The sequence below is a fragment of the Capronia epimyces genome, assembly GCF_000585565.1.
Source record: "Capronia epimyces CBS 606.96 chromosome Unknown aczIQ-supercont1.7, whole genome shotgun sequence".
NCBI lineage: Eukaryota > Fungi > Ascomycota > Eurotiomycetes > Chaetothyriales > Herpotrichiellaceae > Capronia > Capronia epimyces.
The window spans coordinates 443967-471645 of NW_006912910.1; the positions used below are offsets into that span (position 1 = coordinate 443967).

General features: G+C 53.7%; 11 protein-coding genes across 11 annotated transcripts; 4 read left to right on the plus strand and 7 right to left on the minus strand.

Annotated features, from left to right (window-relative positions):
- Positions 1-580: 580 nt before the first annotated feature.
- On the plus strand, positions 581-2331 carry A1O3_07961 (uncharacterized protein; the record flags this gene model as incomplete). The annotated part of the gene is made up of 2 exons (XM_007738064.1): positions 581-604; positions 661-2331. 2 exons carry the CDS (start codon positions 581-583, stop codon positions 2329-2331), a joined length of 1695 nt encoding a protein of 564 aa, XP_007736254.1.
- A 270-nt stretch (positions 2332-2601) lies between these two features.
- Positions 2602-4764, minus strand: A1O3_07962 (uncharacterized protein; the record flags this gene model as incomplete). Its single annotated transcript, XM_007738065.1, has 1 exon — positions 2602-4764. The coding sequence occupies one exon, from the start codon at positions 4762-4764 to the stop codon at positions 2602-2604; it is 2163 nt and encodes a 720-aa protein (XP_007736255.1).
- A 1160-nt stretch (positions 4765-5924) lies between these two features.
- On the plus strand, positions 5925-6780 carry A1O3_07963 (uncharacterized protein; the record flags this gene model as incomplete). Its single annotated transcript, XM_007738066.1, has 3 exons — positions 5925-5964; positions 6023-6075; positions 6124-6780. The coding sequence occupies 3 exons, from the start codon at positions 5925-5927 to the stop codon at positions 6778-6780; spliced, it is 750 nt and encodes a 249-aa protein (XP_007736256.1).
- Positions 6781-7154: 374 nt separating this feature from the next.
- On the minus strand, positions 7155-8255 carry A1O3_07964 (uncharacterized protein; the record flags this gene model as incomplete). The annotated part of the gene is made up of 2 exons (XM_007738067.1): positions 7155-8060; positions 8130-8255. 2 exons carry the CDS (start codon positions 8253-8255, stop codon positions 7155-7157), a joined length of 1032 nt encoding a protein of 343 aa, XP_007736257.1.
- Positions 8256-9056: 801 nt separating this feature from the next.
- A1O3_07965 (uncharacterized protein) lies at positions 9057-10790 on the plus strand (the record flags this gene model as incomplete). The annotated part of the gene is made up of 1 exon (XM_007738068.1): positions 9057-10790. The coding sequence occupies one exon, from the start codon at positions 9057-9059 to the stop codon at positions 10788-10790; it is 1734 nt and encodes a 577-aa protein (XP_007736258.1).
- A 203-nt stretch (positions 10791-10993) lies between these two features.
- Positions 10994-12626, minus strand: A1O3_07966 (aquaglyceroporin like protein, other eukaryote; the record flags this gene model as incomplete). Its single annotated transcript, XM_007738069.1, has 3 exons — positions 10994-11170; positions 11310-11862; positions 12118-12626. 3 exons carry the CDS (start codon positions 12624-12626, stop codon positions 10994-10996), a joined length of 1239 nt encoding a protein of 412 aa, XP_007736259.1.
- A 1405-nt stretch (positions 12627-14031) lies between these two features.
- A1O3_07967 (uncharacterized protein) lies at positions 14032-14725 on the minus strand (the record flags this gene model as incomplete). The annotated part of the gene is made up of 2 exons (XM_007738070.1): positions 14032-14573; positions 14641-14725. 2 exons carry the CDS (start codon positions 14723-14725, stop codon positions 14032-14034), a joined length of 627 nt encoding a protein of 208 aa, XP_007736260.1.
- A 1519-nt stretch (positions 14726-16244) lies between these two features.
- Positions 16245-17813, minus strand: A1O3_07968 (uncharacterized protein; the record flags this gene model as incomplete). Its single annotated transcript, XM_007738071.1, has 1 exon — positions 16245-17813. The coding sequence occupies one exon, from the start codon at positions 17811-17813 to the stop codon at positions 16245-16247; it is 1569 nt and encodes a 522-aa protein (XP_007736261.1).
- Positions 17814-19260: 1447 nt separating this feature from the next.
- On the minus strand, positions 19261-20658 carry A1O3_07969 (NAD+ kinase; the record flags this gene model as incomplete). Its single annotated transcript, XM_007738072.1, has 1 exon — positions 19261-20658. One exon carries the CDS (start codon positions 20656-20658, stop codon positions 19261-19263), a length of 1398 nt encoding a protein of 465 aa, XP_007736262.1.
- An 854-nt stretch (positions 20659-21512) lies between these two features.
- A1O3_07970 (acetyltransferase) lies at positions 21513-22834 on the plus strand (the record flags this gene model as incomplete). The annotated part of the gene is made up of 2 exons (XM_007738073.1): positions 21513-22387; positions 22450-22834. The coding sequence occupies 2 exons, from the start codon at positions 21513-21515 to the stop codon at positions 22832-22834; spliced, it is 1260 nt and encodes a 419-aa protein (XP_007736263.1).
- Positions 22835-24213: 1379 nt separating this feature from the next.
- On the minus strand, positions 24214-26286 carry A1O3_07971 (uncharacterized protein; the record flags this gene model as incomplete). Its single annotated transcript, XM_007738074.1, has 2 exons — positions 24214-24462; positions 24514-26286. 2 exons carry the CDS (start codon positions 26284-26286, stop codon positions 24214-24216), a joined length of 2022 nt encoding a protein of 673 aa, XP_007736264.1.
- Between the last annotated feature and the right edge of the window lie 1393 nt (positions 26287-27679).

Sequence of the window (27679 nt, forward strand, 5' to 3'; positions counted from 1 at the left end):
ACGGTGACCCTGCAGTATAAGTTCAAAAACAACGATCGCACGGGTCACACATACAGATACCTACCTAGGTAGGCTTGGCCATGGGAACTCTACTCGGCTCACCCAGAATTCGGAATGAGGCGACGCTGCTAAACACTTCACTGCCACAGGAAGATAGTGAGCGGTCACTCTTCAGAAAAATATACAACAGAGTAAGGTAGATTCGGATTCGCGTACTCCATCAAGTCCAAGATGGAAGAAAGGAACAATGGGGAAAAAGAGAAAAAGAAAAAAAGAAAACAAATATGAGCTCCACCTGATTTGAACAGATAACCTTTCGATCTGGAGTCGAACGCGCTACCGTTGCGCCAGGAACCCAGTTAAAGTCGCTCTGACTTCAAGACCCCTCATGGGTCATTTGTTGGCAATTATTGGGGTTCCAAACCTATATTCTGGATTTTTAATCCGTGAACAGGTCCCCAAGAGCACCTGACTCTCTGCGTGACCTCATGCTAAAGAGCAACCACTGACGCCGTGGCAATCCACCAAACGCCGAATATCCCATCCCATCGTCTTCATTCCCTCGCGTTTTCGTTTACAAATGGAGACCGCACCTCTTACTCTGGTAAGCACCATTCAAGGTGGCGTAAAGCCTATTCCGCTAAAGCAGGCTCCTTTTAGGCGCACACCCATGCTCGAAACGCCGCACTCGAGAGTAGGCGTGCGAATCCTGTCGGGGCGAGTGAAGAACATGATCTAGCTGCAGCCGAGTTTGCGAGCGCAGCCCAAGGTACATCCGATTTAGAAGCCCTCCGGATCTTGAATCTATTGGAACAGCATCACAAGAGACTGGGACAACTGTTAAGATCAAGTCATGAGAGGCCGGTTGGCGGAGATGTGCCTCAGTCGGCGCGAACTGACGTGGCCACTCCTCCTGCGAGCGCACCATCGCCGTCGAAGCAAGCACCAGAGAGACCTCCATCGCCAGAGACGACAGCCCATCCCCCGACATTATCTGGCGGCTTGAGGCCAAGCGCTCGTGATCTGTCCTCGTCAATCGCAAGCAACCTAGCTTCTGCTAGAGGGATCCCGAGCAGTCGCCAGAAGAGACCTACGCCCATATCTCCCTTAGTCTCCAACCAACATGCAGATGGACATAATGCTCAGGTCGATACCAGAGCAAGATCCATATCCAGACAAAGCATAGACACCGATGAACGCCTTCTTTCATTTTCGAAGCAATCGCGACCTCCTTGGGCGCCGCCGCCACAGCCAGAAACCGCCAAACCCGATGCTAGCAAGCAAGCGGAAGAGCAAATCGCAGATGCTCCCTTCCAGCAATTCTATGCAACTTTTGAGAGCCTTATATCGAAACTCAGTGCTCCGCTAGCATTTGCAGGGCTTCCGTTAACCACTCAGGCATCGTCGTCCAAACCGCCCGCTCCTCCTACGCAAGCTGCACCTAAGTCTCCGAAAGCCCCGACACGCGCAACCATTGCAGCACCTTCAATCGACTACTCGCAGCTCATCTCTCGCGCAGCTCTAAGGGCGGTTTCAGGAGTAGCAAGCCAGTACCACAATCCCTCGGAATCATTCTATGTCGTCCCGACCACGGGAGGCACGATATCCTATGCGGAGATCATGAATAGGGCCGAACGTGAAGAGGCTCGCGGGCTGCGACATCACCGACAGACCTCCAATCTGTCGAATATCTCGGAAGACGATTTCGTCGATGCCCAGAGCACGATTCTTCCGAACCGCTCTCGCGACAGCGCTGCTTCGATCGGCTCGCCTGGCCGATTCAATCGCCGCGGTGCAGCGATGGACCAGGCCAAAGTCAACGGCAAGACCATGGAGGAGCTCGCGCTGGAAAATCAGGCCCTGAAACACCTGTCCGATACACTGTCGCGACGACTTCACGTGTTCGAAATGTCCGCCCAAACATCCTCTGCGGCCCTGGCACAGAGTATTCGCTCGCTGCATCGCTCGCCAATCACAACACCGCTACTGTCTCCAGAAAATTCGCGTGGCAAGTCTAGCGCTAAAGGCATGGACGCAGCCGGATATGGAGCCGGTGGAGGCGCCGGCTCCGACGAGGCAATGGCAAAGAGAATCGCTGAGCTCGAGGACATCCTCCTTAGGAGCGATGCCCGAATACGGAAGAAGGATGAGGAAAATGCCAAACTCAAGGATACCTTGTCCAAATACCGAGAGAAATGGGACAGCTTGAAAGCCGGGGCCAAGGCGAGAAGGGAGAGGGAACGTGAGGGTAAACCTAGCAAGACTGGGGAGAAGGAATCTCTGGGAGAAGATAAGGATTCTCCGGTCAAACCTGGGCCTTCGGGTGCTTGATTCGAAATAAGGATGTGCAGCGTCATTGAGGCTCGCATGTTCCTGTGACGTTCCCACTACTACCTAGGGTCCAGTTCAGAGTTGTCAGAATTGTGCATCTGGATCAGATACTACGACTTCATGAAAGCATCCCATCAAGTGGAAATACTACTGATTAATTATTCTGGAGACACGTTGGGTCTCACATTCTAGTGTAACAACACCTGCTCGATATAGCTATTTTGATCGTAGGTTTGGAACTCCCGCGTGTCATGAACTAACCCGCCCTCCTCACATCTCGTCAGCGAAATCATCTCTCCTCTTCCCTGTACCTTTCCCCTTTGGGTGCCTCATCATGTCGGATATCGTCTCGCTGAGTGCCCTCAGCTTAGGCTTCCGCTTTGCCGTCCCGGGATCATCCTGCTGCTCTCCGTAGTCTTGATGCTGGACCGAAGGCATCGGCACGGTACGGCTGGAATCCCCATCAGCGTTCTGACCCCGGTTGTCCAGGGTCAGTGGGTTCTCGTGGTCCTCAACGGGGACAGTCCGCCGACTTCCTTCAGTCACGTGGTAGGCCGACTGCGAGCGGCGGTTCGCAATCCGCACTGAAAAGGGGCCTCCCTCGCCCTTGAGTAGCGAATCTGCCACCAGGGCGCTGAGTGACGAGGAGAGCGGTGGCACCAGAGGGCCAGGGACGGGTAGAAGCCTGGAGATACTGCCACGCGCGGAGCGTGTCAGGAAGCTTGCCGCAGGAGATGGCCCTTCTGGGCCTGGCCCGAACGGACGGATCGGACTTGGGAGCTGAGAGATGCCTTGTTTGCCGGGTGTTTCTAGATCGGCGGATAGTGACCGTGTCCGATCGAGCGGTTTTGAGGTTGCAGGTCTGTAGAACGGTGCTGAGCCAGGCTCGCTTTGAAGTCTGTTGATTTGTGGAGTCCGCGGTGCCAGTGGCGGGTCCACTTCCTCCGTGGAGGACAACCAGGGGTTGGCGCTCAAGGTATCTGTGGATTCGGCAGGGGTCACAGCAATGGAGGGCACCGTGGATGCTGTTGATAGACGACGGGGTGTGAGTAAACTGTCTGGCTCGTCTTGATCAGAAGTCGTAAGGTCGACTGTGCTCCGCGGCCGGACCGAGCGTTCTGTATTTTCTCGTCGGAAAGTTGTCTGTTCGCCTGCATCTTCTGCTTCTTCATCGAGAAGTCGGAGAGTCTCGTCTTCATAATAAATCTCGTCGTCGACGTCCCTGTGCTCCTCTCGAGCACTCGTGATCAAGTACACGCCAAAAAATGTGAGCAGACATCCAAGGATGAATTTGACTGCCTGGCCTGCAGTCGTGTGTTCGAAGTCCCGATATAATACTGCCGACCCGATAATAACTGAAAGGGTGAAGAGCACGAACTGTGTCGGTATTACCTGCGTTGAATCATAACTCTGCAATGCTCGATTCAAATAGCGTATCTGCATGAGGGCAGATCCAATGAGGACGAAGGCGAGGAAATAGCTGATCGGATACGTGAACGCTTTCCAAAGTGACGCTGACAGAAGTGATGCGATGCCCTTTGTGGAGAGTGCGGTGTATCCTCCAAACAATGCCACCAAACCAAGATCAAGCAGGATGGTCTTTCGGCCATATCGTGGTTCCATATACATGAGAACCACAATGAGGAGTAAAGTGAGGATAACATACAATAGGAACTCCCACCTCTTGATAGTTCTCCATAACTCCCCTGGCCCAAGTTTCTCCTCGCTCGTTTTTGAAGACAGAACCACAGTGACCGCGCCAGCAATTGCTATCAGAACCCCCCAAAAGTCGCGCTTCCGGAACCGCTCATGGAGCATTAAGGGAGCGATTAGGCAATTCGAGATCAAGGCTACCACGCCTAATGGGCTGACAATATGTGCTGGTGCGAATCCATAGGCGAGAAAGTTCCCTGCCTCCCCAATAACCATGAGCACGAAGCCGAGCCACCAGTAGGGAGATTTGAGATAAGACGGTCTGTCTTCATTATGTGCATCCTTTTCATGGCCCTTCTTCGAATTCCGTGCGTCGAAGGGAATGGGCAGTGACTCATCAGTCGAGGAGCCATTCAAGCTTCTGTCCGCATCAGGATCGCGTTCATGTATGCCCTGATTCTTTCTTTCCCGGCCTGCGACTAGGTCTTCTTGTCTGGCAGAGCCGTACCCACTGGGCTTTCGTGGAGGAATTCTACCCTTTGAATGTTGGCTTCTTGCTTGATTGCGCTCGCGATTTATGAGGATGTGTGCATATCTCTGAGTGTTAAGAGCAAAAGATATGAGGAGATTGCCGACAATAGCGGTAACTATGCCAATGAACGATGACCATCGTTGTTGTCGTTCCGCATCGTCGCCAGGCTGCGCATCACTTATTTGAACGAGAAAGCCTAGCAGGCTCGAGGGATAGGTATTAGGCGTGACAGGGGTCGGTATGTGCATGGGGAATAGGAGTATGGAAACCCCTTCGTGATCCGGGGGGATCCCTCAAATTGTTGCAGATGCCTATGGATGCAGGCACCTAGGCAGGTAGCTGGAAGACGTAGTGGTGCGGCATGGGGAGAAGTCAATAACTAAGCGCTTCGAACGATAATGACACCACCGCAACCCTTTTAATGATATATGAGCTTTCTTGGGCCATGAGGCTGGTTGGCCTGAGCAGGTTGGAGCACCTTGGTTCCGTCCGCGGCAGTGTAGATCCAAGATCTGATGAAGTTCGCAGGGCCTCTGCCTGGCAGCAAAAATGCCGCCGAGGTCACGTGGATACGTACCCCGAAAGGCCGCGGCCGTGGCGCCTTGTTAACAGGGAAATATGAGTTTTGCAACGCAGTCACTGACAATATCCACCAGCAAACAATGCATTGACCCTTTTGGCCGCTGCAGGAACCCAGCCAGATACACCCATTGACGCGTTGCCGGATCTCGAAACTCAACTCGAGGATTTCGGCCGCCTTCTTCAGCCCTCCGCGCCAGATCCCCTTCACTGCTCTTCAGTTCACACGATGGACCGCAGTCTAGACGAGACCATAGCCGAACGCCAGGTTGGCAGCGATCTTCTCTATTTCACGGAGCTGGCTGAACTAACGCTCGTTAGCGAGCTTCGAATCGTGGTCCGAGAGGGCCTCCCCCTCCGCGGCGTCGAGAATACAATCACCCTCGCGATGGAGTCAGAAAGGTAAGCGGCGCGTCTTCCTTGTGGCCTCCCCTCGTTTCACCCTGTTGACATTGACATAGGTCCGAATTTCCTCTCCTCTTCCATAACACCCACCCGCCTGTTCCGCCGGTACGATTGATTGCCGCATCATCTCGAAAACGTACCGAAGTGTTGCTTCGACATTCGACGCGATCAGGCCTGGGATATTTTGATAATTACAGCTAACTGGATATTCCCCCACCACAGTCTGCAAGAGATGAACGAACAAATCTGGACAAGTAAACTTAGACCGTGTCTAGAGAAGTTAGGTGACTAAACCATTCCAGCGACTGGGTTCACGATCGATATGACGACGATCCGGACAGTACGATTCCCCACAGATTCCCGTCTTAACCGTCGTTGACCAACCTTGCAGGCCGTGGGCATATCGACCGACCACGAGAACGACATGACCGTCGAGGAGGTGATCGTTTTCCGGAGCCTGACAAGTATGTATGATGCCAATCTTTGCTGAAGGGAACTGACCTTTCAGAACCCCTCCTCCAGCTAAACTTCGGGTCGAGAATCTTCATTACGACCTGACTGAGGACGAAATCTACGTAAGCTCACTGGGATGTCTGTGATATTGGAGGTGCTGACACGTCTAGACTCTTTTCGAACGCATCGCCCCTGTCTTGGACGCCAAACTCCGCTATGATAGAGCGGGACGTTCTGAAGGTGTAGCCTTCGTCACCTATCAACATGTTGCCGATGCCAGGACTGCCATCCGGGAGTTTGATGGTGCCAACGCCAAAGGACAACCAATCTATCTCACACTTCTCCCGCTCCCAAGAAGGGACAATCCTTTCGACCGAGTCGAAAATCCCAGGAGTCTATTTGACAGAATCGAACCGCCAAATGGCCGTGGTCGGAGGCGAAGTGCCAGCCCTATGGAGGAAATTGAGGATGACCGTGCTGGCCGACGCCCCGCGCGCAGAGGCAACCCGAGAGATCGAAGAAGCGACATAACTAGACCTGCTCCTGAAAACATCGATCGCTACATTCCTGGGCAGCGTGATGGTCGAAGCTCAAGTCATCGTGGAGGTAGAAGACCGGGCGAGAGGCGTGAGCGTGGTACAAGAGAGATAGAAGGCCACAGAACGGCCAATGGCAGACCACGGAAGACGGTCGAAGAGCTCGATGCTGAGATGGATGATTACTGGGGAGGTGCTGGGCATGCCCAGGGCGAGGCTGAGAACAACGTCGCTCCCGCCGCACAGGGGACTCGTCCCGGAGGAGGAGATGATGTTGACATGATCGAATGATTAAGTTCTTCTTAGGCTTGAGTTTGCACTGTGTACTACTAGTACTATGTATAGGTGGTTCCTCGCCAAGGCAGACTGACTACGAATATGGCAACGAAAACGTCGATGCAAGATCTTTGAAAACCTGGGATCATTGATGGGTGGCACGTGCCGATTGTTTGGTTGTTGGCGTATGCACCCCTCGTCAACAAGACAGGAGAGCATCGACGAGGTGAAGTTTTCATCTATCCGAGAACATAGCAAGCTGGCGGTCTCGGCGACCTTCCAATCTATGCTTGACCAGTGCATGTGCCTTTCTTCCGCGGTTGAAGTCTCTCCGTCATGGCGGGTTGTAATCTCCCCAAAGTGCCTTTGACTGAGCCAACGCTAGAGCATTAGGCCCTGAGCTTTGATCTCATAAAGTCTTCGACGGCGTTCATCCCATCGTCCGACCCGCTCTCTTTCATGCTGCGTGGGAAGAATATGAAGCCGTGCGGAGCGCCGGGGACGATCTTGACAATCGCCTCGCCGCCGGCCATCAGCCACTTTGTGCTCATGAACACGGTATCATCTAACAGGCAATCCTCCGTCCCACAGGTGAACAGTGCCGGGGGTAGTTTGCCACGTAAAGCTTCCAGATCCGTGTATAGAGGGCTCACCGAAGGATGTCTCTTTTGATCCTCCGACATGCCGGGACAGAAGGCTTCGGCAAAGTGATGCATCAAGTCGCGGTCCAATATCAGCAGCTGGGGTTTCTGAAAGTTGTATACGCTGGGCGTCCAGATGAGGGAATAGCAACCGAAGTGCAGCAAGAGCCCTCGAAAGCGGAAGTCGGCGTATTTGGGATTTGAATGCTGCAACAAGTGTAGCGGCACCAGTATGCTGAGGTGGGCGCCGGCGGATTCACCGCCAACAAAAGCCAACGGAAGGCCGAATTCGGCCTCGGCGTTGTCGACAAGCCATTCTGCAACGTCGTAACAGTCGTTCGGACCAGCAGGGAATGGATTCTCTGGAGCTAACCGGTATCCGACGGAGAGCATCATGGTTCCAGTGCTGTTGGCGATGTTCTGCAAAGGCGTGTCCTGGGATTTCTCGTCCTGGAAACACCATCCTCCCCCGTGCATGTGTAGAAAGATGGCTTTGGCGGTCGTCCCGTTCTGGGGTTTCAATATCCGACATGGGATCATTCGTCCGGCATCCCTGGAGGGAATGGCAAATGACTCTGCAGTATCTAGTAGCACGGGCTTGGGCATCGGAGTCTCGCCCGCAGCCCGCATCTCGCGGAACCTTGTGGCGCCCACCTGGGAGAGGATATTGTGTAAGCCGTACACAAGGCAATTCGGCCACGATGTGACAGATACAAGACTCACCTCGTACCATCTAGGCGCATTTGCCATGAGTTCCACCATTTTCTGGTTGAAGGCATGCGTCTCTTCTGATATTGCCGCCGTGCCGAACTTGCTGCTATCAATTGTGAGCACACTATGGGATGCCATTTTGCCGAGTCCTCCCCAACGTAGACGATAATTCTTGTAAGATATCGCCAGTAGGTGTTACTTTTCGGAATTGACCCAACAAAGGTACACGCAAATAAGAACACGTCAACAAAGCCACATCGTTCAACTGCACACCTTTGCGGACAATCCCTGAATGACTGGCCTTGTTGGTGCCGACTTTTTCTAAGCTCGGTGGTGAGCTGCTCCCTGTATCTTGAGCCGCAGCCTAATCTCGGAGGGCTTGTTTTAGTAAATATTTAGGGTAATGTTAGCAGTTTGGGTTCCCAAGGCATTGGCTAGCGATCGCGTCAGATCCTTTGCATTGACCAAGTCAGTATCCGTACTAGAGGCTGCTTTTTGTAGCGTTCTCGCTTCTTGTTTGAGTACTCCATGATACTCCCATGCTCCATACAGAGTCAATGAGTAATCCGTAGTAAGTGACCAGGAGGCTAAGATTCCATGCACCAAAATGTACTCCGTACTTTTCAACATGCTCGGCCGTATAGAAAAATACGGTACAATATTAATCTGAATGGCGCAATTTATATGCCAAGCCTGGAGCGGCGACTTCAAGTTCGAACTTCAACGACATGCCCAGTGGATGGGCCGAAACGAATCTGCCGTCTTGCTGGGCTCCTGGATAGATTGTTTGATCTTGGTTGTTTCATGCTTGGACCAGCGACGCTTCTTCCTCATACCTAGTGCCTTGTCCCGCGTATACAACCCCCTACGCCAACACTGACTCGGCTCTTCGGTCTGTACGCTGCATGATTGCACCAGGACAGTCCTGAAGCCCTCACAATGGACGAGATCGACCATGAGAGTCTCAAGAGTTTCCTGCCAGCCTCGTTTGGTACTTCGGGCGGCGAATTCGACCCGACAGCACAAATGGAGACCGTTCGGCGGAAGCTGCCTGGCCAACCCGACGCGAGGCAGGCTGGATCAGCCCGTTCCAAGGGCGACAGCGATTCAGATAAAGGCTCTGACGACGACGATGACGACGACGATTCGGAGGACGAGGATGAATTTCCCACATCTCATGGGATTGTGTTCAAAACTCATGACCGTGCTGTCACGACCATCACCGTGGATCCTGCCGGGTCTAGGATGATCACCGGCTCTACTGACTGCACAATCAAGCTGCATGATTTTGCAACCATGACACCCAATACTTTGCGAGCCTTCAAATCTGTCGACCCAACCGCCACAAAATCCTCTGCGAATTCCGAAACTCATCCCGTCCATGTCGCAAGGTTCAACCCCAATTCGCCCAGTCAAGTTCTCGTGGTCACCGCCACGCCCCAAGCAAGAATATTATCCCGCGACGGCGACACCACGGTCGAATTTGTCAAAGGCGACATGTACCTCCGAGACATGAATATGACCAAAGGACACATCAGCGAAATCACCAGCGGGACCTGGCACCCGCAGAAATACGACCTCTGCGTAACGGCAGGGACAGACAGCACTCTCCGCATCTGGGACGTCAACGTCCGGAACAAGCAGAGAGATGTCATTGTGCACAAGTCCAAATTTGCGGGCTCGGCTGGCCGGAGTCGTATGACTGCGGTGGCTTGGGGCAGTCAAGTTGAGGGCGGCAATACCCTTCTCGTGGCGGCCGCTCTGGATGGTGCCCTCGTTATGTGGGGAGGAGAAGGGCCCTTCAACAGACCCAGCGCAGAGATCAGCCAAGCACATGCCAGTAACACCTGGACAAGTGGCATCGACATCAGCTCAGATGGTCGATTGGTCGTCACAAGGGGTGGCGACGACACCATCAAGCTCTGGGACACACGGAAATTCAAGCAGCCCGTGAACACCACATCCCACGTCTCTACCTCGAGTCAATATCCAACTTCCAACATTATGTTCGCTCCTAATGCGTCCTCCATCATAACGGGCTCCGAGACGGGCGACCTTCATATCCTCAATCCAGCCACCCTCAAGCCCGAGCTAGTCACGCCGGTGACGCCTGGATCTGCACTCATCAGCGTATTGTGGCACGACAAGCTCAACCAAATCATCACAGGCAGCGTAAACGCCGAGACGCACGTGCTGTTCAACCCCAAAATTTCCACCAAAGGCGCAGTCATGGTCATGTCCAAACCGCCTAAACGCCGACACGTCGATGATGATCCGAGCCTTACCACGGATATGTCGCAGGGTGTATCGGGCGACGCCATCGTCAACCCCGGGACGAGCAGTGAAGCCATCCAAGGCAGCACTTTTTCGTCTCGACACCCGACCGTTGGGCTCACAGCATCTGGCCGTTCTCGCGATCCTAGAAGACCACATATCCCAGCCACGACGCCGTTTGCCAGAAGTCAGCCGGATGAGCGCCACATCAAGGAGAGGATCCCGCTGAGTTCCATGAGGGAAGAAGACCCTCGCGAGGCTCTGCTCAAGTACGCCGAAAAGGCAGAGAAAGACCCCTTGTTTACGAGAGTCTGGAACAAGACGCAGCCCAAGACGATCTATGCCGATCTCAGTGACGAGGAGGAAGGCGGTCCGGATAAAAAGAAACAAAAGACTTAGGATCATGTTGCATGTACTTTTCATACCACGTGCTATGCTAATGTCACAAATTAACAGAAATGCCAGAGCAGGTGACAGCCAAAATGTTGTGTCAAATGTCCTCCAGGGCAGTCATTGGGCCCATGAAACTAATGTTACATGTGAAGCGCTTCAGGCGATAATCTCGTCAAATCATGATCATTGAAGGTGTGGGAACATCCTGCTCAGACCTGCCTGTCCGCACGACCAGTGATGGCTTCTTTGATGCCCTTTTTGGATGGGTGGACGACTCGTCTCAGACCCATCCATGGGGTGTTGATGGGCGATTCGCCGGTATAAATCATAGCGTCGTACAAGAAGCCCCCGAACGTGGCGCCAATGAAAGGGCACACCATGGGCACCTGCGGCAAACATTCTGTCAGCAAAAGATGTCGAAGTGCCGAGGTGACACTGTCGATGCGAAGAACGAAAGGATGTCCAGGGTGGCCAAATCCCCCAGGATGGGCCGAGATGGAAATGAGGAACCGACAGGGTACATACCCAGAAATAATAGCCGCCCGCACTCCAGACTTCATGGCCATAACCGACGAAGTAGGTGAACAGCCTCGGACCAAAGTCTCGAGCCAGATTGATGGCATAACCCGTTTCCCAGCCCAGAGTGGCGCCAATTCCAAAGATCAAAAAGAACAAGCAAATCGGCACCAGGTTGCCGGCTCCCAGGTTGGCGTCGTCCTTGAGAGCGAAGATGATCAAGACCAAGACGGCGCTGGCGATGATTTCGGAAAATACTTGGCCGGTCTTGGTCAGGAAGGGTTGCGGATAGGTACAGAAGACGCCGGCGGTCGCAGTGTCCGAGTATCCCGGCACCGTGCGGATGCCGGGGCCGCCCTCGTACACGTCGATGGCCGACTTGTAGTTGCCGTAGATGACGGCGGCGCCGCAGAAGCAGCCGAGAACCTGGGCGAAGGCGTATATGGGGAGCTTGTACCAGGGGAACTTGCGATACAGGCAGTTGACGAAAGTGATGGCCGGGTTCAGGTGGCCACCAGCGCAACCGGCGACGTAGACGCCGAACATGACACCGATGCCCCATCTGGGTGGATTTGGTCAGCTTTATGTTATAGAAATAAGAAGAACAAACACGGCTCGGTATTGGGCTCTTCACTTCATCATGTGGTCACCATCGGTGCCTAAGGCCCTCGGATGTACAAAACCAACGCAGTGTCTTGGGGACGGTTTGACTGCTGCAGTTGCAAGACGCGAGTTCCAGTCCGGGGTCTAAGACTGTCTTCGCAACGTCCATGCAAAGGAGAAAAAAAGAGGAGGCTTGTTCGGGAAAGCCACTCACCCCCAAGAAATAGACTGATAATCGCCCTTGTTCTGACTGCTTGTGGGAAGGTTCTTGGTGTCGGACAACTGGACCTGGGCGACACTGCCGTCGCCGAACAAGATCATGATGAAGGTGCCCAGAAACTCGGCGAACGGATCGCGCAGGTGGTGGCGCACCCGCGCCCACCACAGGCTTTTCTGGTGCTGGAAGTCTTCCTCGGCCTCGTCGAACTTCAACATGTTGTCGATGGGCGGGCCATGCTCGGCGTGGTAGGGGTACGCTGACCGCGGGTCCGGGTCCATGCTGGGCTGTTGTTGCGGCGCTGCGGTCGACGACAGCGGACGTGGGCCCGCCATGGGTTTGGGTGGGTGTGCGTCAATGTCGTCGAGCTCGTAGTCCGGTTCGTGCTCGTGGTGCGTCACCGTCACTTCGTCCGAGCCCGGGTGGGAGGACGAGGACGAGTCCTGGCCGCGCAGCTGGGGGATCTGGGAGGCGTGCAGGTGCTTCGTTTTCTCGTACGTGTCCATGGAATGGCCTCAGGACGACGATGCGGGCGTACTGGAGTGCTGTCGGAGGCAGTGATCAGGAGAACACGAGAGTTTGTGGTGTTGCGTTTGGAGGTTCAGGTTCGTAGCGAGGGAGGAAGGTTGGAGAGGCGCAAGAGAGGGGATGGTCAATCCTGGATTAATGATGTACAAAAGGTCGCCCTTTTCCGTGTACACCTCTATCGATGCAGGTGGTGTCGCACTACTACTAGCCAACTAATAATATCAGGAACGGCTTTCTATATCAAGTCCGCCCACCACGCCTCGGCCATCAGATGACCCATGGGTAAAGGTAGGGGACTCCACGGGTCCCGCCTGTGCCATGGGCTTAGGCATGTTACATGGTGGTGACTGGTGAGGGTTGAGCAAGCGTGGCGGCAGGGATCAAGGATCGTAGGCCATTGCTCCACCATTGCGTGCAAAAATCCACGAGGGCATACGAGAGGGAGTATTGTGTGGCTGGCAGACTTCCTTCCCTGCGCTATGCGCGCTCTTTCTCTTGTATCTCTTGTATGGCTTGTATTCATAGGAGCAGCAGCTCATCCTTGCACGGATTTGATCTCGTCCTTCTTTTGAACGGGGCCAGCCCAGATAGAATTCATTCATCAGTTCGACAGAGGGATCACGGTTGAGGGGAGGATGAGGGTGCAGATCGACGTCAGTGGCGCTGAGGTCGTGCGCCATCCTGCGCAGTGGAAACCGAGTGGAAACCGAGTGGAAGCAGAGTGGCTCTAGGCGGCTCCCAAATCCCCAAGAATGAGCATGCCGAGCTGCTATCGCCGACCGAGCTCGCTGATTGGCTGGTCTAGACGTCATCCTTCGCCATCGTGGAGGAGCAAATACCGAGCACGACTGACAGCAACAGTCACCTAACAGTGGTCTCGGATCAAGTCCTCCGTCCATCTCCTTGTACGAGTACTCTGTAACGGTGATATCGATGGATGGAAGAGCTTAGGCTCGGTCTTTGTTTCCATGTCAGCCCGAGCTCGTCTTGTCTTCTTGGAGATCAATAAACCGGGGCAACGCCTATGGCCAGGGAGTATGGGGTCTCGCATTTCGCAGGAATACGACGCTCACTGCGCTCACTGCTAGAGCGGCTCTTGGTGCTCTGAGCAGTTCTACTGACGTTACGCGGGGAACATTGCGCAGGATGGCACTCATCCAGCTCCTTCTGAATCTGCGTCCAGCTCCTTGTGTACCTGCGTCCAATCCAGCCAGCCAGGCACCAGGCAAAAGTCGGTCAAAACGTTGAACTTGCCCACCGGCACACCCACACACCTGTCCATTGTGGCCGAGCTTTCTCGCCAGGCGCTCATATTGCCGGAGGGAGCTACTCACCTCAGGTGAGTGAGCGACCCCCCCAGACTCAGAGGCCTCAACGGCGTGTTCAGTACGGAGCCCACCGGCCTTTGCCCTTGGCCGCCTTCATCTTCCTCTCCTCCCTCTTCTTCTTGCGCTCGGCGGCAGCCTCGGCCTTAGCCCGCTCCGCGGCGATGACCTCCCCGAAGGTCGGTGGCGCCTTGTACGGGGGGCGAGCCCACCTCTCGCCACTCTTGTCTCTGTCCATCTCCGCCTGCAACTCCTTGAACAAGGCTCGGGTTTCCTTCTCGGTTCTTCCGGTGATGGGGTGAACCCCGACTCTCTCCTTCTTGCCACTGTCGCTGGCAGTCTCCGCCTCGGATTCGGTCTCCTCCTCACTAACCTCTCCTTCTTCCTTGGATGAGTCAGATGCGTCGGTCTCCTCTTCCAGTTCGGTGTCACCGTTCTCGTCAGTCACCTCTTCCTGGTCGGTCTCATCATGGTCGGCATCGACATCCATCTCTTGGTTACAGTCCTTGTCCATTTTTCCCGTTTCACCTTCATCGTTGCATCTGCTTTCGGGCGATGGTGGCAGACAAAAGCACTTCTCCGAGGTTGGACTTGGGCAGACTGGTTGAGAGATTAGCTTTGTCAATGACCTTTTTTGCAATAAGACAAGAATAGATCGAGCACTCACTGTCTTGGGCGTTCGCGTTGTCACTAATCTCGGCACTCTCCGTGGCATCATGTACCTTGGACGGTTTCTGATCAAAGCCCGACATGCTGACAGAGATCTAACTGGCGTCTTTCAAGCTCGGTGACGAGTCAAGGGTTCTCAGCAGCAACGTTTGAGAGATCAGGACGTGACAAGAAGCAGGATAAGACTCTTGCTGGCGAAAAGTGCTGTGCTGTGGTTCTGCTGCTATCGACTATGGCCCTTGGCTTGACTTGCTCAGATCTTGATTTCACTCTCTTGGTCTCTGCGGATCTCTGCGGAAACTTTGAAATCTCTTCTTGAAAGGGGTGAGAAGACTCCAGTACTGGGAGGAACAGAGCTCTGAAGGCTTTCGAGTCTTGGATGAAACAAGGTATGGTCTGAAAGTGTCGAATCTTGAATGTAAGAAGCAGGAGTCGAGTTGTGTGGGTTCAGGTTTGTTTGAAACGACCCTTCTAAACCTCTGCACGACTCTTCCTGACCAGGCTTGGCTGCCAAAGGCCAAGGGTTCCGGACTGTTCTATCATGATGTCGTCGACGACTAAGCGAGTGTCCCTGTTGTCGACGACTAAGCGACTGTCCATGTTATTCGCAGAAAGTTCCGGCGATATCAGCCTAACCAATGCAGTGTTCTCCATGACAGGAGAGTGTTCACGGAGATCCAAGCTCAGACATGTACAATACCTGCAAACAAAGGCTTGTCTATTCAGATCCGGACACCGAGTGGCACAAGCGCAAGCAAGGATTCTACTATACGGCTCTTTTGTCTTTTGTTCTCGTGCGTATATGTACAAAAGCTGCGGTCCTCTGAACCAGCACGAGCCCGCTTTCCAGAGTTTTCACAGCCCCTTCCTTACCTTGGACTTTTGCCTGGTGACGGCACGATCCAACGATCCAATCCTGTAGGCAACTGTAGCTTGGAATGTCCTGAATCCTGTGGCCACTGTATGGAATGTCCTGGTCCTGAATCCTGTGGGCACTTTAGTATGAAATGTCCTGCTCCTGAATCCTGGTTCTTGGAGAGCACGGATACGGATACGTGATTCACGGTGTACTAGTAGTAAAGAAGCCCACCCATTTTTTGATTTTTTGGTTTTTGTTTTCTACTTTCTATTCTACTTACATACAGTCACATGTATCCCCTATTCAACAAAGTCGGCCTTCGTCCCAGAGGAATTTGTGGTTCCAATTCCACTTTGAAAAGGGGCGAAGGTGCCACGTGACGAGGCTGGCTGTGCTCAGGGGATGGCCGGGATTGGATGGCTGGTGGCTGGTGGCTAATTACAGTAATATCGAAAGCACATACGGAGTACTACAGATATCAGAGCGAGCTTACAACAATCAGCAATCAGTGTAGAAGACGGTGTTCGGTGCATGTTGATTCCAGTCTAGTCTACTCTGTCAACGGGTTACGGGTTGAGGCCGCCTGCCTCCCTCCCTCTCCTCCTCGCGGCCTTTGCTGCTATACACAAAGGCGGAAAACCCGGCAACCACTCCCACAGCACAGCACAGCACAGCACAGCACAGCCAACACCCAGCATCTAGTACCTATCGGGCACTATCACCACCCCACCCCAACCAACAACTCACTCCTCCTCCCCCTGAGCCCCCTCCTCCCACTGACCACTCGCAAGAAACTCCTGCAGACACCGGGCCGCCCGTTCCTCCTCCTCTCCCCAGACAAACCCACCAGCACCAGGACCAGAGTCGTTGCCCTGGTCAACCTCAGCCTGCCATCCCGCAGGCTGGGCGACCTGGCGTGCAGCTTCAGGGGTGGCCGCCTCCACGAAATAGGAGGTGCCTCTCGGCGTGACCACATGAAACTGCCGTACTCTGGCCCCAGGGGCACCGGCAGAAGAGCCCGGGAACGCACCGCCAACTCCACTTGCGGCAACACTTGCCGTCGTCGTCGACCCCGCAGCCAAGAGGCGCGGGTCGATCGAACCACTGTTTACAGTGGCACCAGCACGCACCACACCGCCAGAGGCGGCGTTGGCCTGGCCGGGACGAGGAAACAAGGCTGCAGCGTTTCGCGGAGCTGGCGGCGGAGGAAGAGGAAGCGGGGCGGGAGCCGGTTGCGGCAGCGGCTGCATTGGCGCCATCGGCGCTGCAGGTGGCAGCACCGGTCGTCGGAACCGGGGTCTGATTGTCGCGGGAGGATGCCGGTCGAGCAAGTCGCCGACAAATGCCTCGTGGCTCTTGCCATCGAGGTCGGCCATCGGCCTCGCCCACCTGTCTTTGACCCACCAGCTGGGCAACAGATCCCGCGACAGCTTGGTATAGTCTGTCGCAGCGTTGCCCAGGCCACGCCGCTGTGCAAGAGTCTGGAGTCTCTTGCGGAGTTCCAGGGTCACAATCGTGCGGCCCGACGGAACTGGGATCGGCAGACCGAAGTCTGCGATGTAGTGGTCGACCGCCAGACCGCTATCGACATAGCCCAGAATGGTCTTGCCGTTGACCAGGCGAGGTTGCAGGAGACGGTTGCCCGGCAAGTCGACAACCATGGCGGTATTCAGGATGACTTGCTCCCGCGTCAACTTGCCAATGAGCTCCACCTCGTTGACAGTGGGCAGCTGACGCCCAGGGCTTATTGCCGGCACGTTGATGATCTCCCGGAACCGGATCCTCCTCATGTTCAAGGTGTTCGACCGGGCCACCTTGCCCTGGGAGTTGATTCGGTCAAGGATGTCGGACATTTCGACGCGTTGGTCAAGTCGGATCCAGAACTCCATCAACATGCCCGAAACGTCGGCGGCGACCCAGCGGGGAAGGTGGGAGAAAAATCGGAGCGGCCGCCCGCCGTTTCCATGCTCAATGAGACCAGTCTGCTGGTCCACCAACAGAGGCACGGGGACTCCAGCCAGAGCCTCTGGGCCTGGCTCAAGGCGGAAAAGGACAGGGTGAAGGTTTTCGTCCGAGAGCATGTGAAAAGGATGCCCTGAGCCCTGAGAGTTTGCTGGTCGTGGAGGAATCGCCTGTGAAACTGTGTCGGGTTCATTGAGTGGATTGTATCCAATAGTATAACTAGGGAAGGGCTGTTGAGGGGTAGGGTTTTGAAGAATTGCTGGAACGAATCTTGCGGTAACAGGTGCAGTGCCGGGGGCGTTGATGTCCAGTTGTTTGGAGAGTTGATTTTGTGCTCGCTGAGATGCCATCTTGGTGGAGTTTGTGAGGATGACGAGGCTGCGCTTGGAAGAAACTTAGTCGAGCTAGGAAAGGTATGAACAAGTTCACTGCGCTTCTCGTTCAAGTCCAAGAGGCGACAGAGAGAGGATGCAGATGACAAGGTTGAGGAGAGTTTGAGTATCGACAGTTATGTTGGGTCGATGCCGACTTGCAGGTGACGAGAAATCGGGTTGGTTTTGACCGTCGAGAAGATATTTCGCTCGATCTGAACCCAAAAAGAGGAAGATTCAATATCAACGTGAGGACTTGGTATGGGTCTGAATGTCCACAGTGATGTTTTCTTTGATCTGACTGTGAAGAAGAGGAAGAAGACTCAGTGTCGAGGTGATGAGAAGTGAGGATGGTTTCGGTTATCGAGACGATATTTCTCTGGGTAGGGACGCGAAGAGGCAGAATAATCAGCGTTAATGGAATGAGGACTGAGTATGGGTGTGAATGTTGATAGCGGTGTTTTCTTCGATGACTGCGAAGAAGAGGAAGAAGAGTCAGCACCAAAGTGAGATTTTGGTATGGATGTGAAGGTCGGTCGTGGTGTTCTCTTTGATCTGACTGCGATAAAGGTTCAGATCGATGTGATGAGAAGTCAGGATGGTTTCGGCTGTCGAGACAATGTTTCGCTCGATCTGAACGCTCGGAAGCGGATGAAGATTCAGAGTTAATGGGAAAATGGACTTGGTATGGATGTGAATGTCGACAGTGGTGTTTTCTGTGATCTGACTGCGACGAGGGCTCGGCGTTGATGTGAGGAAGGGCAAGCTTGGATCTTGGGTTGACAGTAATGCCTTCTTAGTGTTGACTTTGAAGGGGAAGATCTGATATCGACTTGTTCAGGGAGAGTATGAAGAAAGGATTTGAGGCTGTGGATCAGGGTTTCGTAAAGAGGTTGTTCAGACGAGGTAAAGGCAGTCGGTGAAGCAGCTTTTGGAGGTAGTGTTGGTTGAAAGCTGCCAGGATCTGCAGAATGTCTCGCGGCGAACAATCAGTTGGGGCTTTGTCTTTGTGAGTATCTGGGTTTCAGATCGACAGTGAACAAATGTGTCGCGTTGTGTTGACAACGCGCAAGGCTGGACAGCCATTCACCTGCATAGCCTTGAAGACACTGCGATTCTGCCGCACCCTGTAGGCTGCGACCTCCAGCCCTCAGGATCTAGTCCCAGTCCAATTCTGCTTCACTTCCTGTACTTTCCGTCGTCCCACCTCGTCTAATCACAAGATAAGGTCGATTCATGAGCACAGCAATGCCTGCGGGAGGTATGAGGGACAGTCTCTTGTTCGACACGCAGGAAGGTATCAAACAGTGAAGCTTCTGCGACCATAGAGCACTGCGCAATTGGCTTTCCACCAGACCTTGTTTGAGACATGGGCCCAAGATGGGCGGCGTCAGTTTGGTATATCAGAGCAGGCTGTGATGCCTTCTCATCCATCTTCGCCAAACGGATGGTTGAATTTCAGCAGACCATTCAGCCCGCCAACCCATCCATCGTCTCCCTCGGTCCCTGCAGTGGTTCTGCGCATGATACAAGGAATGCCGCCAACGAAACCTTGAGAGCTGTCTCTGATTTCCTCACAAGAGACCTGAACTTCAGTGCCGACTCCGATGCCGTCAGTATGTCTTTTGCCGTCAATGCTGAACTCGAGTTCTCGCCCTCGGTTCTTCTCGCTCAGCTTCAAAGTGATAGGCGTAGTGGCTGGGAGAACCAAAGGACGAAAACTCAAGCTTCGAGGGCAGATGGGTGTGAGAAGCAAAGACGGTACGAGCGGATGGATGATGCTTCCGCCACTGCTGAGACTGTAAGCGGTACTTCCGGTAGGCGTGGAGATGATTATGCCATCTGCCACGGCTTCAGTCAGGAATCGGCCCCCAACATAAACATCCACAATGGCAAGATGTGGATCTTGACCCCTGTGCAGGATCACTTCATTCATCGCATGTAGGTCCTGCAAGAGATCTCCCTTCCCGAGTCGTTTGCCACCGGCGTCAAAGAGACCGACCTTCAATCTTTGGCGTACCAGCACTCTCGCACCTCTCGCCGGACCCATTGACTTGCCCCGGATAGAAGACCAGCCTGTCCAGTCAGCTATGGAGTCTTGTTGGGTGGTCGAGGAGCTTTGGATGACGGTGTGCCGCTCAGAAGCTGCGCCTGACATGTATACTTCTCGGAAAGCCCGCTTGTACTCGGCGAATTTCCATTCACTCAGAAAGCCGAGGGTACCCATGCTGAAGGACAGTATCGGAGGTACTTCCGGAGCCGTGGCAAATATGGATGCCGCGTGCAATATTGTCCCATCACCGCCAAAAGTGACAACGAGGTCGACCTTGTCTTGGTACTGCTGTCTGGATAAAGGTGAGCCGTGGGGGCTGCAGTGATGTCTCGGCAGGGCATCGCCAATCTCGGCAGAGACTTGTGGCTCCACGAGAATATTGACATCAGGATAGGTCGTCATGACATGATTGCTGAATTCCTTGAGAGCCTCAGTCGTTTGCTCGGAAAATTCTTTCTTGATCAGGAGCAGATTGCGCGGTGGTTGAGACCATTCCAGACAAAGGAGTTCACGAGCAGGAGCATCCTTGAGGCGAAAGGTTCTGCGGTTTGGGAGGTCGTCTAGTGATTGTCGTTGCCGTTGTCGTTGCTGGTGTAGTGTGGTTGAGAAGAGGGCGCGGCCGCGCCCTTCCAGGGCCGAGCTCAGGTTCCAGGCAACTCCAGCTTCTTTCAGCCTGCTCGAGGACAGTTTGATGAAAGGGTTGGATGTGAGGAGAAATGCTCTTGTCGTCTGCCGCGACATGGTACGTCTCAAGGATGACACAGCCGCCATGATGGGCAGGCACCGTTTTATGGTTTGTCCAGGAGATGGATGATAAGAGGCCGGAATGCTAGCTGTTTGAGTTTGCCATGGATTTGACGACAGCGGCTTGATGTCTGTTCAAACAGGTAAGCAACAAGGGGGAGTTCTCAACTCTCAACCATTCCACAAGCTTGGTTTGATATGGAAGAACTTGAAGGAGGCTGAATCCAGCATGAGGAGAGTCACGAGGGAACATTCTCAATCTCTCTGGCGGAAACAGTCACATGACACCCCAGGGAGGATCGGTCACGTGCCCGCTCCGCTTAGTCACAATAGTTCTAACTTCTGGGGCCTTAGGCCTGAGGCTTACATACAGTTGGGTGGTTGGGCACACCACTTTAGGCATCGTTAGGTCTTTAGAGCCCCTAAGCCTGCGGTTACCCAGCTAGTCGGCGAGCTTGTCCCCTAATCCCCTCCACCGGCTCCGGCCGGCACCCGGATCTCGTATTTGTTAACTGCTGACTCGAACTCCAGGCACCTGCCTGCGACGTGTGACGACTGATCGACTGATCTATTGATGCTTGGACCATTCCTATAACCATTGCAGTTCTTTCGAAGCCGCTGTCGCCTTCGCTCTTCGCTCCAGCTGTTTCATGGCCATCGTACCAGTCGTCGGCATACCTTAGTGTCAGCTATTCTTGGGCGTTCCTACTATTCCGCCGCACCCTGTCCATTCTTTATTGTGCCTCGATTGCTTGTCGATGGCGCTGATGCTGCCGTCAGCCTGCCCTTTACTCATTCTTCTCCATGCTTACCACTCCTATACGATAGTTCAGCAGTAGATCGTACCATAGCTCCCAGCCTCTCTTCTTCCAAAGCAAATCATGGCGACCGATACTCTGCGAAAGCGCAATTCCCAAACCTCGTCCGTTCCCGACTCGAGCCCTGCTTTTGGCGATGGCGGGACTTCTCAGAGTGATCATCCAGCGGGCGAAATCAAATATGGTGCATGGAGTCAAGTCTTCCGCGCACTCCTTCTTCTGACATGGTTCGACTGCGGTGCAGTCTGCATCAACGTCACACAATTTCTCGGGGCGCCTCTTTACTGGTGGGATAAAAATTACTATTATGCATACATGGCCTTGACGAAGCAATCGTTTGCGATCCTAGGGATCGCTGCAACGCGATGGTTCGCCTCTACAAAGGTCCGTGTCAGCTGGGACAGTGAGCTGCGAGGACAATTTCACAAGACGTCGGCAGGAAGGCTGGAAACTACGTTCCCCGAACGGCTTGTCTACGTTGCCAACCACCAAGTCTACACAGAATGGCTATATCTGTGGTGGATTGCATACACAAGTAGAATGCATGGGCACATATTCATCATCCTAAAAGAATCCCTCAAATACGTACCGGTCTTGGGCCCGGGCATGATGTTTTATGGCTTCATCTTCATGGCTCGGAAATGGGCCTCGGACAAACCGCGTCTTCAACATCGTCTGGAGAAGTTGAAGACCCACCATAGTGGTCCTATGTCTGGGTCGGCAGGGTTGGATCCAATGTGGTTATTGATCTTCCCCGAGGGCACCAACTTGTCGGCCAACACCAAGAAGAATAGTATGAAATGGGCGGAAAAGCAGGACATGACTCACCTGAGGCATCTGCTTCTACCGCGGAGTACTGGTCTCTTTTTCTGTCTACAGCAGTTGCAAGGTACAGTAGACTGGGTGTACGACTGTACCATTGCATACGATGGAACTCCGTAAGTGCATCGTGATCAACAGGTCTAACACACTGGACAGAGTGGTCTAACACATACCCTAGAAAAGGCGGCTTTGCTCCTGACTACTTCACCATTCGATCCACCTACCTACAAGGCCGGCCTCCCAAGTGTGTCAATATGCACTGGCGCCGGTTCGCCGTGTCGTCGATCCCACTAAGCGACGCCAAGGAATTCGAGAAATGGCTGTTGGATCGCTGGCGGGAGAAAGATGATCTGCTGGAGCGTTGGTACGAGACCGGATACTTTCCAGGCGACGCCGAAGCGGCGGATTCATCCCGAGGCATTTCCAAGGGTGGGTATATTGAAACAGAGATGACACTCAACAACTGGATGGAAATCGGTCAGATCTTTATGGTGTTGGCTGCTACGGCTTTGGTGATCAACGTGATTTTGAAGTTCTTCGGCATCTTTCTGTCGTTGAAATGATGGAGGACCAGACCAGACCAGACCAGACCAGACCAGACCGGCCCGAGTCGAATGAGGCACGAATGGCGTTTTGGAAGACGAGTGGCGGACGATTAAGTGGCGTTGGGGTTTGTGTTTCGAAGATTCCAAGAGGTTGCATAGGAAGGGCAGATCAGACAGATCCGATCCGATCCGATCATGCATGCGTTCCCATTGGGATTAAATAGATGTCTGTTGATCCGCATGTGTATGTATTGGGCCGAGCGGCCTAAGAGGCATGGCGCAAGAGGGACAGTTGACCGTGTGATCCGGACGGCCTTGGATATTGCTTTGCTATTGCTATTGCTATTGCTATTATGGAAGTGAGCGAACCAAGGGCAAGGCGGAAGGCGCAAGGGGCAACCACCAGACCAGTCTTTGCTCCGAAGCAGTACGGAAGGCTGAAGAGCATTAGCACTCAAGAAGGTATGAATGGAATGAGCACAGTATAGCGAAACACCTACATATCTACATACCTAGGTATATACCACATACTCCAGAATGTATCCGTACAGGAAGGTACCTTACCTACCTACCTGTATCTACCTGTCTCGATGGGTTCTAGGCGAAAAAATATAAAAGATAGATAGATATACCTACTACTTACTATACCTGATCCAGAAGAATGACCATGTACACAAAGTACAGCCAGCATAGATAGATAGATACCTAAGGTGTATATGGACGAAAATATATATATAGGTATCTGCGCTGGCCGGAGCCTACCTAATTCACCCATCTGCGTTCTTAGATTCTTCTATTCTCGAGTACCTACCTACCTATGGTGAGTATAGTAGTATATTGTAGGTGATGTGTTTGACAGATGGTAGATGGCAGATGCTGCCAACTTGGGCCTTCAGGCACCTTTGATCCGATGCGATGCAGATGCGCGACACAGAATCCGTAAAGCGTGAAGCTGAAGCGTCAAGCAATCTCGTCTATTCGTGATATCGTTCAATACTCGTGCCGCTTATAGATCGTTCCTTCTTCCTTCAACCGGCTACAATATCGCCTCATTATCCCCCTGATAACCCTGTCCACATCATCCAAATCTCAAACTTCAAATTTCAAACTTGTTCTTTCCTTTCGTTTCCTTTCCTCGATCAAAGACACACGCATCTGTCCACATCAGGTCCAGATCTCAGGCTTGCTGAAATGCATTCAAACAAGACAAATCCAAAACGCTTGTCAATTCGCAAGAGATGAGCAGTTTCGTGTCCTTCGTGGCTGCGTTGACCCAAGGTCATCAAGGTAGCCGTATCTCATGTCCGACCTCATGTCCAACAAAGGAAATTCGTTTCACAGCGTACAGCGTACTGTATGGCTTGCTGAAGCTCGGCATGTCGCATTGTTGCCTTGCTTTAGCGCCGCCAGGCTACCGGTGGTGGGGGACGTCCCCCCTTATAAACGATTTCGCGTTCAATATACCGCTCTTCTTCTCGATCCCATGGTTGACGAGAACGAGGTGGAGGTTCGATGAGAAGTGGGCGAGTAACCTCCTCCACCACAGGTGGTGGCAAAACTCGATTCTCCCATTCGAGTTCTTTGGCTCGCTTCCTTCGCTCCTTGCGAATATCCTCGGAAAGCCCAACAAGCCGAGCGATATCTTCCTGGTCGCATGTCAGCATCATGTAGCGTCTCTCGAAAAGATGGTAACTCACATAGCGTAGATAGGCAATAATGTAATAAAAATCATCCGTCTCTTCGAATTCATAACCCATCTCTTGGATAGCCTCTTTGACAACTAGATCCTTTGTGATTTCGGTCCACAAGCCATCGGTTGGATCCCGCTCTCTCCCATAACGTCGCCCGATCTCTCCATTCGACGCAGGTAATGGGGCTGGGGCTGGGGCAGGTAGCGGAGCCGGTCGGCCTACCTCACTTGGATACGCATCATCAGGCACTCCATCGGGCATGAACTTGCTCCGGCGTACCCCGTTGTATCTTTGCCAGGTAATCTCCTGGCTTCCACCTCCTGCTCCATCCATACGTACTCGGCGTGTGCCTGGGGGAACATCGACTATGGCCCAGTCTCTGGTAGCTCCGCGATATCCCTCCCCGACGTATGACCGTTCAACGGCACGGCTGTTGTAGTACTCTGCCTCTTCCTGGATATCTCGATCATAACCGTAGTCACGACGAGGGGGAGCAGGATCATAATAAGGATCTCGTGGAGGAGGGACATAAGGTGCCACGGGTCTAGAACCAGTCGGCCCTTCGTTACGGTCAATGATAATGTCTTCAGCTGACGTATGACCATTCCTGGTTTGGGTCCGACTGATCTGGATACGCTCTTCTGACCGAGCTCGGGGGGCGGGAGCGGGAGGCGGGGGAGGACTAGGCGGAGATGGTGGTCGAGAGATGGCCCGAGGACGAGAAGGAATGGCGACTTCGAACCCATGATCGATGTGGCGATGATGTGTAATGACTTCCTGATGAATGGTAGGAGCATTGATGACTTGAGGCGGCGGAGGTCCGGCGGGTGCAGAAGTCACCGATGTGGACGGTGATCGTGATCGAGAGTTCTTGCGAATAATGATCTCTTGTCGGTCACGAGTGCCCCCACGGCCCTCACGTTCCTCTTGACGAATAATGATCTCTTGGTTAGAAGCACTGCTCGACCGTCGAGCGCGGGATCTCGCTCGTTCATGCGACTTGGGTCGGGATAGGGGGTAATCGTCGTATCCACGAGGAGACAGATTCTGCTCCTCCCGGCGGATGATGACCTCGTCCCTTTCAACATCGCCTCGCACGGATCTGGCGTAATCACCTCTTCGAGAAACAACATCATCTCTGTCGTAGTCTGCATCGTACCGAACTCGACCACCTTCATCCCCCCGCCGAATGACTATTTCTTCCCTTGAAGTATTCTGTTCACGCGCCGGCGGAAGTCGTTCTCTTTCGTCTCTTCGGAAGATGATTTCATCGCGCTCCCGATCACGAGTGGGAGGCGGTAGCCTCCGATCACCATCTCTCTCGTCTCGGCGGATGATGACCTCTTCCCGGTCAAATGCTCGGTCCCTTTCCCTGATCCGTGGCGGTGGTCTGGATGTCGACTCGTCCCTCTTCCTGACAATGATTTCCTCCTTTTCAATCTTTCTTTCTGGCTCGGGCGAAGGAGACCGTCGACGAAGTCGAGGAACGAATTCGAAGTCTTCTCGTTCTCTCTTGGCCAAAACTACCGCACCAGCAGAAGTCCGGCCATAACCGTCCTGCAACCAATCCAGACCGGATCTTGGCCGTTCCCGGACATCATCTCGAACAGTTATATCCCTCTCTCTTTCCCGCTCGCGGACGGGAGTGCCACGACGATAGTCTACCTCTTCATCCACGAAGCGGTCTTCGTAAACCCGACGGCCATTTCTTGAGGTATAGTCTCTTCGTTCGTCATACCGGTCGATAGAGACATCGTCAGCATAACGACGTCCGGCCATGGCAGGCGTAGCTGGCTTGTGCAGTCAGGCTAGGAGGCGGGAGCTGGGACTCGCCGAGTTTGTAGTGTGTTGGCACGAGCCAGCGCGCGGGCCGCTTTTGGGCGACGGGTGCGGCGGGAGTGGACGCGAGAGTGGTCTGAGCTCGTACTGGAAGGGAAATCTCGGCACTGCAAGCGAAGATGAAGCGGAGAGTTTTGCGTGATGGTGTGAAAAGAGAGGAAGTGAGAAGGGTCGACAATGAGGGTGAGGGGGGTTGTTAGATATTACGACCAGCGAGCTGAGCTGAGCACGCACACACAAGGCACAAGGAGCAAGGAGCAAGGAGCAAGGTGCAAGGAGCAATGTGGGACGACACTCGACACATGTGCAGGCTGCTGTTGTGGTCTCCGTGCAGTATAATACGAGTAATAGTGGACTGTGGACTGTGGCGGGAGCTGGAAAACAGCCCAGGGAGCAAGGAAAGGCCCGAGACGAAATCAGCAAGTGACGTCGATTGCTGCACTGCAGCCCAATGACTCCCCGGCCGTGCCTCCAGCCAGCATCTCACCAAGGCAGAGCTGAGTGCGCTAACCCGAACAACTTGCAGTGGTGGCCAGCCGCCAGCAAGACGATCACAAATGCAGTGGTTTCCACCAGAAGATTCTTTCCAGCTTGAACACAGAACACAGGACAGGAGTGCGGAGGATATCTGTTTCTGTGTATCCGTACTGTGATCCGGCAGCGCAGTCCAATCACGGGTGGTGTTACTCCTGGCACCAGCTGGTTCCCCCGGCCCTTACTAAGGCCCTAGGCTTAAGCCCAAGCCTAAGGCCCCTACACCCTTACCCCTCCTATTACTATTATACATACATACATGTAGGTATGTAACCCTCGGTGCTGACGTCCTTGCGCCTAGTTGAAATCTTCACCGGTGCCTTAGACGGGCGCTCCCGGGCACCCGACAAGCCAATCCGCACCTAACCGCGCTGAGGAGTTTAGTACTGAGTACTGACAGGCTTAGGGCATCCTTCAGCGTTCGCAGAATCGATGGCATCGGTGCCCAAAATGCCTTCCAGCCCTCATCGCCATCACAGCCTTGTCTGTTGTGGAGAAGAACAGAATCTGCCTCGGGCACATCGCCGATCAGGTACCGTCGTTGTCATCGGAAATGTACAGCTGCAGCTGCTTTGGTCGTAAAAAGTGGAAACAGGACAGAGTACTCCGTCCCGAGTACAGCTTTTGTCTTCGTCTATAGAGTTCGTGTCCTCGATCCGAAGCCGCCCGGACAGATGAAGATGACGCCGTACCAAGTCCTGTACAGCTCGACTTGGCTATTTCATTATCTCGTTGCCTCCCATCGCCGTGCCGGACACTTTGGCCCCACAAACACCAACGTATGATGCCACGTCGATGA